Here is a 13,320-nt window from a genome sequence, read left to right as displayed (position 1 = left end):
TAGCTTCCATGCATTCTTTTTTTTTAATGGTAACTGTGGTAACTTATATACAACATAGAATTTCTCGTTTTAACCACTTTCCACAATTGAACATAGAGTTGATTATATTCACAATGTTAGGCTACTATGACCACCACCCATTACCAAAACTTTTCCATCATCCAAAACAGAAACTCTGTACCTGACATACCTATTCCCCACCCACACCCCAGGTTCCCTATAAGCTACTTTTTGCGTCTATCAATTTTCATATTCTAGCTATTTCCTGTAAGTCACATCATGCAATATTTGTTTTATATCTGGCTTATTTCACTCAACATGATGGTGTCCAGGTTCATCCATGTTGTAGCATATAGCAGAACTTTCTTTCTACAATAAATAGTATTCCATTGTATTTACATCTACCATATTTTCTAAACCCATTATTCTACTGGTGAACATTGGGAGTGCATCCACCTTTTGGCTGTTGGGAATAATGCTACTATGAATGCTGTTGTGCAGATATCTGTTCAAGTCCCTGTTTTTCACTCTTTTGAGTATGTACCTAGCAGTGGGATTGCTGGGTCATATAGTAATTCTATATTTAACTTTCTGAGCAACTGCCAAATTGCCATAATGACTGCATCATTTTTACACAAGGGTTCCTACCTCTTGCATCTTCACTAGCACTTGTTTATAAATGGCCCATAATGTAACCAGTGCCCTATCAGCAGACATTTAGCTTGTTGCCAGTCTGTTCCTATTACATACAATGCTGCAACGCAGACACACCTTTGTGCATAAGTGGAGCCTTATAAGTAGGGTAAATTCCTAGAAGTTCAATTGTTGGGTTTAGGGAGTATGTATTTTTCATTTTAGAAGTTATGCTAAATTACTCTTGAGGCTTTTAATTTTATGCAAACACCAGAACATTGAAGGCAGTCAACATGTTCCCATTTTGCTTTTTAGAAACCAAGAAGCACATTTCCATAATACGAAGAGATTTCTTTATGAAAGATGATTCCATCCCAGCTCTCATATTCACTTGCCGTCTTTACATTAGTTACTTCACTCTCTGATCTCATCTTTGACTTCTGTAAAATGGGTTCTTCATTCACTGGTTGATTCTGTTGGGACTGCCTGCCTGGTATTGATTTTTTTTTTTTTTTTTGGTGAGGTACTCCCCCTCACTCATGCCATTCCATGAAATTGGGGTAAGCGGACCCTACTCCCTTAAACACACTGGGCATATGATCAAGTGTGGCCAATCAGAGCAAGCCATACTCCCCTGGTGACTGGTTCAGACATGGCCGTGTGACAAGCAGGACCAATGAGGATCTGCTCACATAGGAAGTCATTCTGGTCAAAACAGGAGACATCAACGATGCCACAGAGCCCCTGCATCCAGCCCTGCCTTAAGATATACTTACAACAGGTTTTTCCTTTTTAATGAACTAATACATTGTCTTTTATTATTTAAACAAGTTTGAGTACTTTCTTTCCCTCTGCAACAGAAAAAGTCCTATCTACCTCAGGACACAAAATCTCTTCTGAGCCCCAACACCAAATATAAAGCACTAAGACTAGTCAAAATTGATCAAAATAAGAGCCTTTATATGCATCTCTGGTGAAATGGGGAAAGAAAAATATAGAATATAAATAATATGTACAACTTTCGAAGGTAAAATTCTCCCAGGCACCCTCAGCTTGAACTCCAGAGTGTCTGGGGCAAAGATTGGTCACCTCCCAGTAAATACAAAAACATCCAGGCTCTGTTTCCACGCTATGGTGGAGAAGGGGCAGGTCAGGCCTAGAAATAAAATGAATAGAAGGCGTTAGAAAGGACCGCGCTCAGCCTCCTCTCCCTCTCCCCAGGGAGCGGAAATCAAGTGAGAAGTTCTGGCAGAGGCAGCCCACTCTGAACTCTTGAAGTTCATCGGTCTTTCAAAGAAAGAATGGCCAGTAGCTCAAAACGACAGCAAGAGGAACGCAAGAAAGACTTATATTAAATCCGAAATTTAAAGTGGGCTTAAGGACCTTCCAGAAACTCTCCCTTCCCCATATAACAAATAGAGAAAAAGGAGGCTCCACCCCGAAAGAAAATATCGGGAGTAAGGGGGACTGCTACCTCACGGGCATAGATGGAAGGAGCAGATACAACGTAAATTGCTCGAGAGTCTCCACCTTCAGGGCAACTCCAATCGGGGGACGGGCTGCGGAAGGAAAGATCCTTCTGACCATTTAGATTCTCAATCTTATTTTTCCCACCCTCCATTGAGGAACCAGTGGCCAACCAAGGGAACTGCGGGGCGAGCCAATCAGAAAAGAGGTAGAGCTAGGGGATAACAGGAACGGGCCAATCAGGAAAGCCCACCAATGAACCAGGCCAATCACACTGTCAATCACAAGTTGATACACGCAGCCGATAGGGACAAGGCACACCCCTGAGGCTCCAGCCCTCACCTCGCACCGTCCCCGGGGCGCTCGTGCGTCCGCAGATTGTTGAGCGCGTCAGGGAATATGTGGCCGGGCGGTTCCGGGGTCCCCGCCAGCAGGCGAGATGCAGTATCCCTGCCGGGACCACGGCGCCGCACGTGGACCAGCAGGAGCACCGCGCCGGCCAGGCCCGCGGCCACCAGCAGTCCCAGGGCTGGCGGCAGAAGGAAGCGCCGCGGGTCTCCCTGCCTGGGGCCGGGCGGGGCCCCGGGCACAGCACCGGCGCCGCCGTCCGCGCTATCTGGGCGAACCGCGAACTCGCATCGCGCGCCCATGTAGCCGGGCGCACATGCGCAGACGAGCCCGGAGAAGTGCGCGTAGCAGCGGCCGCCGTGAGCGCACGGGCGCGCGGCGCACGGGTCGGCGCGCTCACGGCAGTCGCGGCCGCCGAAGCCCAGCGCGCAGGAGCAGCGGCGCGCGCCGCCGCCCTCCAGGCACGTGCCGCCGTTGGCGCAGGCGCGGCCGGCGCAGTCGTCCAGGTCGTGCTCGCAGCGAGCGCCCGCGAAGCCCGCCCGGCAGCGGCAGCGCAGGGCATGGCCCAGGTCCAGGCAGAGCCCGCCTGTGGGGAAGGGGGCGTCAGGGACGCAGCCCGGGGGCAGGAGGACCCCCCCCAGCCCGCCACGCTTCGGAGGGGTGGGTCACTTCCCCAGGCCACAGGGCCGAGGAGGCAAGACGGGGATTCCCACCCAGGACGGTCCGGCCAAGCCCTGCTCCCGCCCACTGCACCACCCCATCCCGCCCCTCCGCGTTCTGGCCTCCCCGCCTCACCATTCCGACAGGGTTGCAGGCTGCACCGGTCCACCCTCTTCTCACAGTTGGAGCCCTGGAAGCCGGGCGGGCAGTGGCAGACGTAGGCAGAGTCTGGGTCTGCACCCCCCACACACAGGCCGCCGTTGAAGCAGGGTCCATCGGCGCATGTGACCCCACTCACCTCGCACCGCAGCCCGTAGAACCCACGGGGGCAGGCGCATTCGAAGGACCCCGGCGTCTCCTGGGTAGAGGCAAGAAGGCTTTGGACAGAGTGTCCTTGGAGCAAACTCTAGCACTGCCCCCCATCCCCTGTCTCGACATTGGGTTCTGCCCCTTGCACAGGGAAACAGTCCAGAGGCACGGATTCCCACCTGCACTTCTGCCTCCCACATGCAGCCTGCTGGATCTGCCCTCCCAGATTCCACCTGCAGAGCCAAATCCTACTCTGAGGTCCTAGTTGTACGTCCACCTCTTCCAGGAATCCTTTTTATTTTTTTTTTAAAGGAAGAAGTAAACATATATTTATTTGCAGAAGGCAAGATCTTGCATATAGAAAATCATATGGAATCCACTAAGCAAATATTAGAACTGGTAAGTTCAGGGATGTTGAGGGATACAACCGAAATTATCAAAATCAATTGTACTTTTATACACTAACAAGGAGTAATCCAAAAATGAAATGAAGAAAGAAATCCCATTTAGAAGAGCATCAAAAAGTACAAAATACTTAGGAATAAATTTTTTTTCTTTTTTTTAAAAGATACATAGGTCACACAAAAAGGAATCCTTTTCTTGATCTCCCCTCCCCAGCACCACCCCCTCGGCTTGAACCCTGAGTGTTCTCACTGTCCCATGGTGACGGTGTCCAGGTGGCCCACACTAGACTCTGCCTCATCCCCTTACACAACCGGCTCATTCTCATGACACACTTTGCTCACCCCATGCCACTTACCTGGTTCTCCCCTCTCCAGTCATGACCCCTCAGCCAAATCATACTTCCGAAACCCTGTCCTGGGCCCACCTCCTCCAGAAAGCCTTCTCTGATGTCTCCCCCTCGCCAGATCCCAAATCCCTAGCCTCCCTGGGCCCTGGGTAGTTCTCTAGCCCATAGAGGACAATGTGTGGCCTCACAGGGTGCTTCTTCCTCATTGCCACCTTTAGGAGCCACCCACTGGGTCTGCCCTCCCCAGTCCCATCCCATCACCTAATCTTTCAAAGCCCCAGGCGTAAGCTGGGCACCTCCAGGAAGCCCTCCCTGATGGCTACCCCAGGCCCTCCTCCCCAGGCCAGAGTTTCATGGAGTCCCAGAGATGGGGAACTCCCAGGGTAAAGCAGGAGTCGGGATGAGGAGGGGGTTGGGGTGATACTGACACTACAGCTGCCCCCGTTGGCACACGGGTTCCCATCACAGGGCCCAGGCCCAGGCACGAGGCATCCAGCGGCGGCAGAGGATGAGCCTCTGGGGTTCAGGCAGCTGCTGGTGGAGACTGGGACCGTGCAGAGGGGCCCAGCCCAGCCCTCCAGGCACCGACACTCGCCAGGCTGCTCACAGAAGCCGTGCTCTGGGCTGCAGCCCGCTCGACATGCCACTGTGTGGGGCCAAGAGGCAGAGGAAAGAGGGATGGTGATGCCGGGGAGGGCCAGGCCAGGAGGATGGCAATCGCAGAGAGGTTTCTGAGGGCTTTCTGTGCGCCACCCTTGTGACAACCCTCTGGGCTAGGTGGTATTGCCATCCGCAGTTTACACACTGTGAGTTGAGGCCCAGACAGGTGCGGTAACTCACCCAGCTAGGAAGTGGGGAGAAAGGATTTGAACCCAGGCCATAGGGCTCGAGGTGTGCTCCTGGAAGGATGGGGAAGGGGCTCCAGGTTTGAGCTTCAAGAAGGGAGAAGGAGGGAAAGGGATACTTGACTGGGGAGACAGCCCCTGGCTTCGGGGGACATGGGATGGTCTTGGATTAGGGCCAGTCTAGGAGGATCTGGATTAGTCTGGGGGTCCTAGGGGCCTTAGCCGGGCTCCAAACCTTGGGGAGGATCCTGAGGGGACCCCGGGTAGAGGTCAGAGAGTTCCAGACTTCAAAAAGCAGTGGGGGGAGCAGAGGTGGCGCAATCCACTGGGCACCTCCCTCCCACATGGGAGGTCCGGGCTTCAGTTTCTGGTGCCAACTCAAAAAAAAAGAAGACTAGCACACCACAAACAGACAAAGAGAGCAGACAGCAGGTGCAAACAGCAAACAATGAGGGTGGGGGGAGAAATAAATAAAACAAATCCTAAAAAAAAAAAAAAAAGACCTGGCCGGCAATAGAAGGGAGGGAAGATCCCTCAGGGGTTGGCAAGGACTTTCTAAAGCTGCCGAGTGGGCTAAAGAGGGCATCTGGAGAGGGACATGGGTTAGGAAGAAACTGGGGGGTACCAGCATACGAAGTGGGTGCATGCTTCCTATTCGGGGCTGATGAGAGTGCTGGGAAGGGAGGGGACTGGGGTACCCAGGCAGGGCTGGGGAGAGGTCCGGGATCCTCAGTTTCCCTAATGGCAGTAGCGAATGGCAAGAGGGTACTGAGGGTCCCCCGTTCCCTATCACAAGCTGGGTTGTGAGGAGGGACTGGGGGCCATAAGGGGGCTAAGGAGGGGCCAGGGTCCTGGGGGGATGAGGTGGAGATGAACTCACGCGGTACAGCACACTGATCCTCAGCCGGCGGCTCGCAGCGCGCGCGGTAGGAGAAACGCAGCTCCCAGATGCCCGTGCGCTGCACATCCCGGGCCCACGGGCCCCCTGCCTCCAGGCGCCTCCAGCCAGCCACGCGTGCCAGCAGGCTCCAGCTGGGCCCTGCGGGGACGAGGCGGGCGCTGGGAGGGGCCGCAGCCCGAGTCGGACCTCGCCGTGAGGACCGGGCACCCCCTTTGGCGAGGCCCACCCTTATGGGGCCCTGGAGTCCTTTGACGTGGCGACCACATCCAGTGTCCTGTAACCATCGCGGTGGCTGCAGTTCTTTTATAGAAGTCCTAACTCCCCCATATTTCATCCTAGAATTTTTGTATATTAAAGTAGTAATGACACCCTTAATTGCCAGGCCATAAATTACCCCTATAACATCTTGTGACATTTGATATTTCAATATGGCCAAGGTACAATAACAGGTCTCCTGAAATGAGGTCACAACACCCCATACTGTGCCTCAGGATCATCCTCTATCAGGTGGTGACAGACTCCAGTTCCTAGGCCGTAAATTACCCATTTGCGGATATGGGCAGAGTGACAGTTTCTCCACAGCAAGCCTGTCACCCCTAGCATTGTGCTGCAGGAGATTCCCTTGTATCAGAAGGGCAGCAGAACCCCCCCACACACTGCCAAGCCCTACGTAGTGCTCAGAGTCCCCCCCCCCCAAGGTAAGGTTAAGAGCACCCCATATCCCCACCTGAAGCCTTTGCTCGGTGTTCTCCCTGGTGAAGCTGCAAGTTCCCACAGATCTCCCCGAGACCTTTATGTGAACATAGTGGCAGAACCTCCCACAGAGAAACCAGAAGTAACTCAACATTGACCCTGGATTCTCAAAATCACGATGCTAGAAGCCACCAGAGCTGAGCTGTGAAGGGCTGTATCCTATTCTGGTGGCTTCAGTTCCAAGATAATAAATCAGCTTCCCTCACCCAGGTGATTTCTGTATTGAGGTGCCAAGAGCCTTGGAGGTGTCCGTGCTCAGCACCCCCTCCGTGAGCTGCGATGACATCATACGCCCGGTCATCCCGTAAACACCCCACTCTGCATTCCTTCAGGGCCACAGGCACCCCATGTTACCATCCTGTAGCCCACAACACACCCCAATTCTTGGGAGCTCCCACGTCCCCCACCACAGTTCCAAGACTAAAAACACCCACCTGCAATCTGCTCGCCTAACTCCTCTCTCCAGGTTTCAATGATAAGAGAGAAGGTGCCCTGGGTGGGTTGGGGAAGAGGAAAGAACAACAGGCGGTGGTCAGGGTGGGAACTCAGTGAAGGCCAGACTTCAGGGGTGAAGTGTGATGGCCACTCTGGGAACTAGGCAGACAAGGCACAATTCCCAGAGGGCCTGGCCCCAGGAAGGGATGACATGTTTGGTTTGCTCTTTTGAGCACTTATTATGTGCTAAGCACTTTACTCAAGCTACCTGGTTGGATTCCTCACTTGAGGCCCTTTGAGATAACGTAATGATCCCATTTTACAGATGGGGAAACTGAGGCTGGGAAAAGGAATTGCTCACCCAGAAGGGCAAGAGTCTAGAATTCAAATACAAGTCTCTTCATTCCTGTCCTCTTGGGATTGTAGGGGTGGGGAGATTTTGGAGATGACTTGGAAGAACAGAGGAGGGATAAGGTAAGAGGACATTGGGGGTCCCCAAAACACAGTGGGGGTTCCCGAGGGGCAAGGAAATTTGGGGATAAAGATGAGGATCCCAGTATTTAGGGATCCCTAAGAAGCAGAGCACTTAGGATTTCCAGAGGTGCAGGGTTTGAGTTCTGGGATTTGAAGTCCCCCACATACCCTGCTGAGTTCAGAGCTTTTGAAGTACCCAGAGAGCAAAGTTAGGTTCAGAAAATTTGGGATTCCAATGGGTATGTAAGATTTAGAGGTCTAGAAACATGGGGTCGCAGATGGTAGAGTTACTGGTCTGGGAATTTGGGGACCCTGGGGAGAAGGTTGGGGTCTTGGAAGCTGGAGGGCAGAAAGGAGTCGCAAGCGGGTGGCAGGCTGAGGCCTCCAGCACCGGGGGTGCCCGGGCCGGGTCTCACCGGCCAGGAGTCGCGGAAGGGCACGCTCATGAGGCCGTCGGGTAGCGGCAGGTCCGGCGCGGTGGCCCCCGGCTGCTCAGTGTAGACCGGTCCGCGGGCGCTCAGCGCAGCGCCCAGCGCGCACGGGGACCCGGCCACCTCCTCGGAGACCCCCGGCTTTAGACAGACGCGGAAGAAGAGACGGCAGGAGCCCCGGGAGCTGCACGGCGACCGCGGGGCCCCGGGGCCCGGGCCCGGCCTGAAAGAGTGGATCTGCAGCTCGAAGACGCCGGCCGGCAGCGCCTGGGGCGGAAAGGGGCCCAGGGTGAGGGGCTGGGTGGGACCCAGGCGCCGCGGCCCCTCCCCTGGCTCCCGGGTCGCCCCCGTCACCCCGAATCCTTCCCTTCCCCTCCCGCGGGTCTCTGACCTGGGGAAGAGAAAGGAGCGCCAGGAGCAGCGTGGGCGGCAGGAGCCGGGGCGTCCGCGGGGCGACCATGGCCTTTCGGGGGTCTCGGCGGTGGCAGCTGCTGGCTCCGGAGTCTTATATCCGAGGGGGCGGCCCCGCCCCTCCAGGCAGCCGCGGGTGTCCGGGGCACCCGGAGGGAGGGGGCTCGCAGAGGAAGGGGTGCGGGCAGGAGCCCCCTGAGATTGTGCGGTTGTGGAACCGGCGGTGGCGTGAGGGTGGGGCCCCGGGGCGGTGCGCGGCTGCTCGTGGGCGCCCCTTTGATGCGGCTGAGGAGGGGGGAGGGCTAAGCCTGTGTGAGGGTCCCAACGATGTTAGGGTGCTGCGGGTGTGCGTGTGCGCGGCCGGGGCGAGCCCCTCGGGGCGGTGCAGGCTTAGCGGTTGTGCCTGTGCGAGGCCGTGTGGCTCAGTGTGTGCCTGGGGTTGTGCGCGGCGCAGCCTGTTTACGGTGGGGAATAATTCTAAGCTTCCATGTGTATGTGCGCGCGCGGATGGGAAACGGGGGGCTTCGTGGCCGTGTGGCCGTGCGGGGCCTGCTCGGTTTGTGTGTGTGATTTCTGCGTGTAGCGTGACTTGGTGGCCTGGGCCGGGGTGGCTCTGGGGGGTCCGTGTGCGTTTGTGTGTGCGGCGAAGGCTGCGTGAGCTCGTGAATGGCTGAGGGCTCCGCGTGACCCCGCCTGGGCGTGCATCGATTCTGGGGGCCTGGTGGGAGGTCCTCGGGTGGAGCCGTGTGTGGTTATGATGGGTTGGGGTTCTTTGTGGCCCCCCTGTGTGCTTGGGTGTGTTCTCCCCCCATCCCCCACCCCAAGACAAAGCCCCCCCCCCGCCCCCCCCCCCCCCCCCCCCCCCGCATCGCGGACGCCTGCGACGCCCGGGCGAGGGGCCGCGCCGCGGGGGCGCCCAGCTGTATGTAAATGCCGCCATCTGCCGGGCGCCGCGCCCCGCCCCGCGCCGCAGCTGGGCCGCCCGTTTGGCCTCCGGAAGGTGTGAGCAGCAAACGGGCAGGAAATTCCGTCCTCGTACACCCGGGGCCAGCTCCCCCACCCCAGGATGAAAGGCGGACGCCCCTGGGCCCTCCAGAAGCCCCTTAGTATTCCAGGGCCACAGCAAGGAGGGCAAGGCAGGAGCAGATGTCCAGCCCTCCGGTTCTAACTGCGAGTAAATGTGTGTTTTTTTGGTGTCTCCCCACCCCCCCGAATTAAAACAAACAAAAAACCATCTCAGGCTAATAATTTAAGGGAAAATATAGGTTTGATCAATATATGTACGTACATACATACATACATATCTATATATATTTGTAAGGGTGATCACCACAACCAGAAATAAGAGCGCTCAGTAGATTTTGAATTAATGAACTAATGCCAATCTAAAGTTTTCTCTTAATCCTGAGAACACTGGAGGCACGGGAGGGTTTGGAGAAGGGGAGGACATCGTCGAACGTACTGAACACTCCAAGTTCCTTTGCACATGCTTGCCCTCTGCTTTTTATACTTTCCTTCCAATTCCTGTTTTAATTCCCTCGTTTTCACCAATCAGAGCTTACCTCCACTAGGAAGCCCTCCCTACCATCCCCCACCCTCACCGAAGGCGCCAGGGCCCCCCTCTGTGCTCCCACAGCCCTGATCACTCTGCCTGTGCTTCCCCATCCCAGCCCTAACCCCTCTAGCCTGTGGGGTCTAAAGCACAAATTGGACCGTGTCCCACCCCCCACACCTAGACCTTTCCATGGCTTCCCAGTGCTCTCAAAGTATACTCTACTCTAAGGCTAATATTTGAGGACCTCTCTCTACAAAATCCCCACTCTGCCAGTTCTGTGGTCCCAAAGGATAGAGTCAGATGTCAGAAGGGGAATTTATTGGGATGCAAATTGTGGCCCCAGACTGGGATAGGTGGAGGAAGTGAACTCCCACCTAGAGAAGACGGTCAAAAGGATTTGGGCAGTTATAAGAACTACCTGCGGGAGGAGGCAAATTCCTGCCTTGGAGGATAACTTCAGAGGTTAAATGTTTCCCCAATTTTGAAGACAATAAAAATGGCCAGCATTTACTGAAGGTTTGTGCCAGGTTGCTGGTGTCTCACATGGAGTTGCTCATCTGTGCGTTGACTGTATTTTAAAGGATTTCCAAGCACCTTTTGGCTATTCAGGACTTTTCCTTATATGCCGACTTTAGAGTCCCTGAAATAGTGGGACTTGACTGTATCAGGTACCAGCCACTATGCTAAGTAACTTCTATGGTAATGAACTCAAGAGTTGCAGCTGCCCTTCTCCCAGCAGTACAGCCCCCACCCTAGCCCTATCATCTCCTGCCAGGCCCAGGGAAGCAGCCTCCTCACTGTCTCCTAGCTCCTGCCCTGCACACAGTAGAAACATCCCTCCTCACCCCTTCCCGTGGCTCCATCTCACTCCTGGCAAAGTCCTCATTGTGCCCCCAAAGGCCCCCATGACCTGCCCCCATGGCCTCTCTGCCCTCACCTCCTCTCACTGTCCCCCCAGCCCCCTGCTCTGGGCACACAGGCCTCCTTGCTGGTCCTTGAACAACCAAGAACTTGTCTCCCTCAGGGCCTTTGCATTGCCTGTTTCTACCACCTTTGCACTGGCTCTTTCCTCCAAATTTATTTCTTCATTCCACAAGTATTTAAGAAGTGCCTAAAAAGAGAAAAAACTGTACCCTCATAGAGGTGACATTTTCATGAAAGGAGAGAGAACAAATAAGTAGAAAAGTACAATATGTCAGATGGCACTTAAGTATAACCAGGATTAATCAAAAGGGATGGAGTGTACTGGAAGATAACAATTTTCAAGAATAATCAGGGCGGCGGACTTGGCCCAGTGGTTAGGGCATCCGTCTACCACATGGGAGGTTCTCAGTTCAAACCCTGGACCTCCCTGACCCATTTGGAGCTGGCCCATGCGCAATGCTGATGCGCACAAGGAGTGCCCTGCCATGCAGGGGTGTCCCCCGCATAGGGGAGCCCCACGTGCAAGGAGTGCGCCCCATAAGGAGAGCCGTCCAGCGCAACAGAAAGTGCAGCCTGCCTAAGAATGGCACCGCCCACAAGGAGAGCTGACACAAGATGACGCAACAAAAAGAAACAGATTCCCGTGCCGCTGACAACAGAAGCCCACAAAGACGATGCGGCAAAATAGACACAGAGAACAGACAACCAGGGTGGGGGTGGGGAGGGGAGAGAAATAAATAAATAAATCTTTTAAAAAGTAATAATCAGGGAAGGCTGTGTTGGAGTGATATTTGAGCAGACCTAAAGGAGGTGAGGAAGTCATAGGGATGGGGGGGACAGAACATTCCTGAACATTCCTGGCAGAGGGGCAAAGGTCCTAAGGTGACCACACCTGGTATACTCAGCTACCCCCAACTTTCTTATTATATTCTGGTATCCACTCAAATATAATCCCGTAAGAGGTCCTCCCTGACCATTTTCTATCTAGTCTAAATTAGCACCCCACAGCCCAAATCACTCCATCTCCTTACCATACTATGCATTCATTAGCACCTGAGAACAATCTGATTGTTGTCTGTATCCGCCATGAGGATGTCCACTTTGAGAAGCCAATTTTTAAAAATCTGATTTGTTCCCTACTGCATCCCCAGTGCCTAGAACAGCAAGCTCCATGTCAATGGAGATGCAGGCTTTTGAAAAAGATATATTTAGCCTGAGTATGATTTATCCCATTTACCTTTCACAACTATTCTGCTCAGATAGAGGTGTTATCATTACCCCATTTTAGACAGGAGGAAACTGAAGGAGAGGCAAGTGCCTTGCCTGAAGGCCACACAGCTATCATTTGAGTGTTACTTCATCTTTAAGCCTAGCCTATGAGGTAGGTACTATTACCTTACAGGTGTAGAAACTGAGTCACTGAAATGTGAAATGAAGTAAATTGCCTGTGATCAAGAAGTCAGGAAGTGGCAGAGCTTGGATTTGAACCCAGACAACCTGGAACCCAATTTCTTAAATCATACATAGGGACACTGCCTACCGGGGGTGCCAGGAGCCATAATGTGGCTATTAAAATTAAACAAAATTAATCAAAACTGAAAATTGTTCTCCAGTCACATTAGCTAAATTTCAAGTGCTTGACAGCCACACGCAGCCACTGGCAACTGTACCAGACAGTACAGACAAAATATGGAACGCGCCATCGCAGGAAGTTCTATTGGCCAAATACCACCAGCTACAGTCTGCTTGTTTTAGTTAGGAGCCAAAATTTAAAAGTTGGAGGGGGGGGAGCCTAAGTGGTTAAGTGGTTTGAGCACCTGTTTCTCACATAGGAGGTTGCAGGTTCGGTTCAGTCCATCCTGCCCCGTCTCCCCCCACCCCCCTCCCTATGCTTCCTAAACAAAAACAAAACAAGCAAACAAACAAAAGAACCAACTCTGGGGAACTGATGTGGCTCAGTGGTTGAGTGACAGCTTCCTACATATGAGGTCCCAGGTTCAATTTCTGATTCCAGTACCTCAAAAAAAAATTTTTTTTAATTAAAAAAATAATAATTAAGGAATTTAATATACAAATCCCAATTTCTGGCTTCTACTGAAAAACCAGAAGATCAAGCAACTCTAGGTCCACTGCCCACAGGGTCACAGCTCGTTGGAACTGAGCAACAGCTGCCTTCTTCAGTCCCCCAGAGCCCACACTTCACATATTCACACAGCAGCCTGCAGGCCACCTGTCTTTCAACCCTGTTGCTCTTTTCTTTTCCACAGATGGGGAACCTGGGACCAGAGGGGGAGATAACTTTTTTCAGAACATGCAACACGAAGATAGAGCCAGAGCACAAACCCAGGTTCTCAGAATCCCAGGCCAGGGTTAAAAACCAACAAAGGACCCACGCTGTCTGTCCTTGGTAACTGAACAGCCAC

General features: G+C 53.6%; 1 protein-coding gene across 2 annotated transcripts; it reads right to left on the bottom strand.

Moving 5' to 3' along the window:
• Nucleotides 1-9,027, bottom strand: DLL3 (delta like canonical Notch ligand 3). Of its 2 annotated transcripts, XM_058280239.2 has the most exons (9): nucleotides 8,399-9,027; nucleotides 7,993-8,274; nucleotides 7,102-7,159; nucleotides 5,894-6,052; nucleotides 4,597-4,814; nucleotides 3,244-3,466; nucleotides 2,443-3,034; nucleotides 2,108-2,192; nucleotides 1-1,789 (listed from the first exon to the last, which is right to left on the bottom strand). In XM_058280239.2, the coding sequence occupies exons 1-9, from the start codon at nucleotides 8,465-8,467 to the stop codon at nucleotides 1,784-1,786; spliced, it is 1,692 nt and encodes a 563-aa protein (XP_058136222.1). In that variant the 5' UTR covers nucleotides 8,468-9,027; the 3' UTR covers nucleotides 1-1,783. The 2 variants fall into 2 exon arrangements, with proteins under 2 accessions (XP_058136222.1, XP_058136221.1); XM_058280238.2 differs by lacking the exon at nucleotides 2,108-2,192.
• Nucleotides 9,028-13,320: the final 4,293 nt, after the last annotated feature.

The sequence above is a fragment of the Dasypus novemcinctus genome, chromosome 18, assembly GCF_030445035.2.
Source record: "Dasypus novemcinctus isolate mDasNov1 chromosome 18, mDasNov1.1.hap2, whole genome shotgun sequence".
NCBI lineage: Eukaryota > Metazoa > Chordata > Mammalia > Cingulata > Dasypodidae > Dasypus > Dasypus novemcinctus.
The sequence above is the reverse complement of the archived record's forward strand: the minus strand, read 5'-3'. Positions and strand labels throughout refer to the sequence as shown.

Bases quoted from the DNA above. Each gene is read 5' to 3' on its own strand.
- DLL3 (XM_058280238.2), bottom strand. From the start codon at position 8,467: ATGGTCGCCCCGCGGACGCCCCGGCTCCTGCCGCCCACGCTGCTCCTG. The intron at 3,467-4,596 runs GTCAGTATCACC...GCCTCTACCCAG, and splicing joins CCAACGGGGGCAGCTGTAGT to GAGACGCCGGGGTCCTTCGA. The intron at 1,790-2,442 runs GTGAGGGCTGGA...TTTTATTTCTAG, and splicing joins CGCCCCGGGGACGGTGCGAG to GCCTGACCTGCCCCTTCTCC.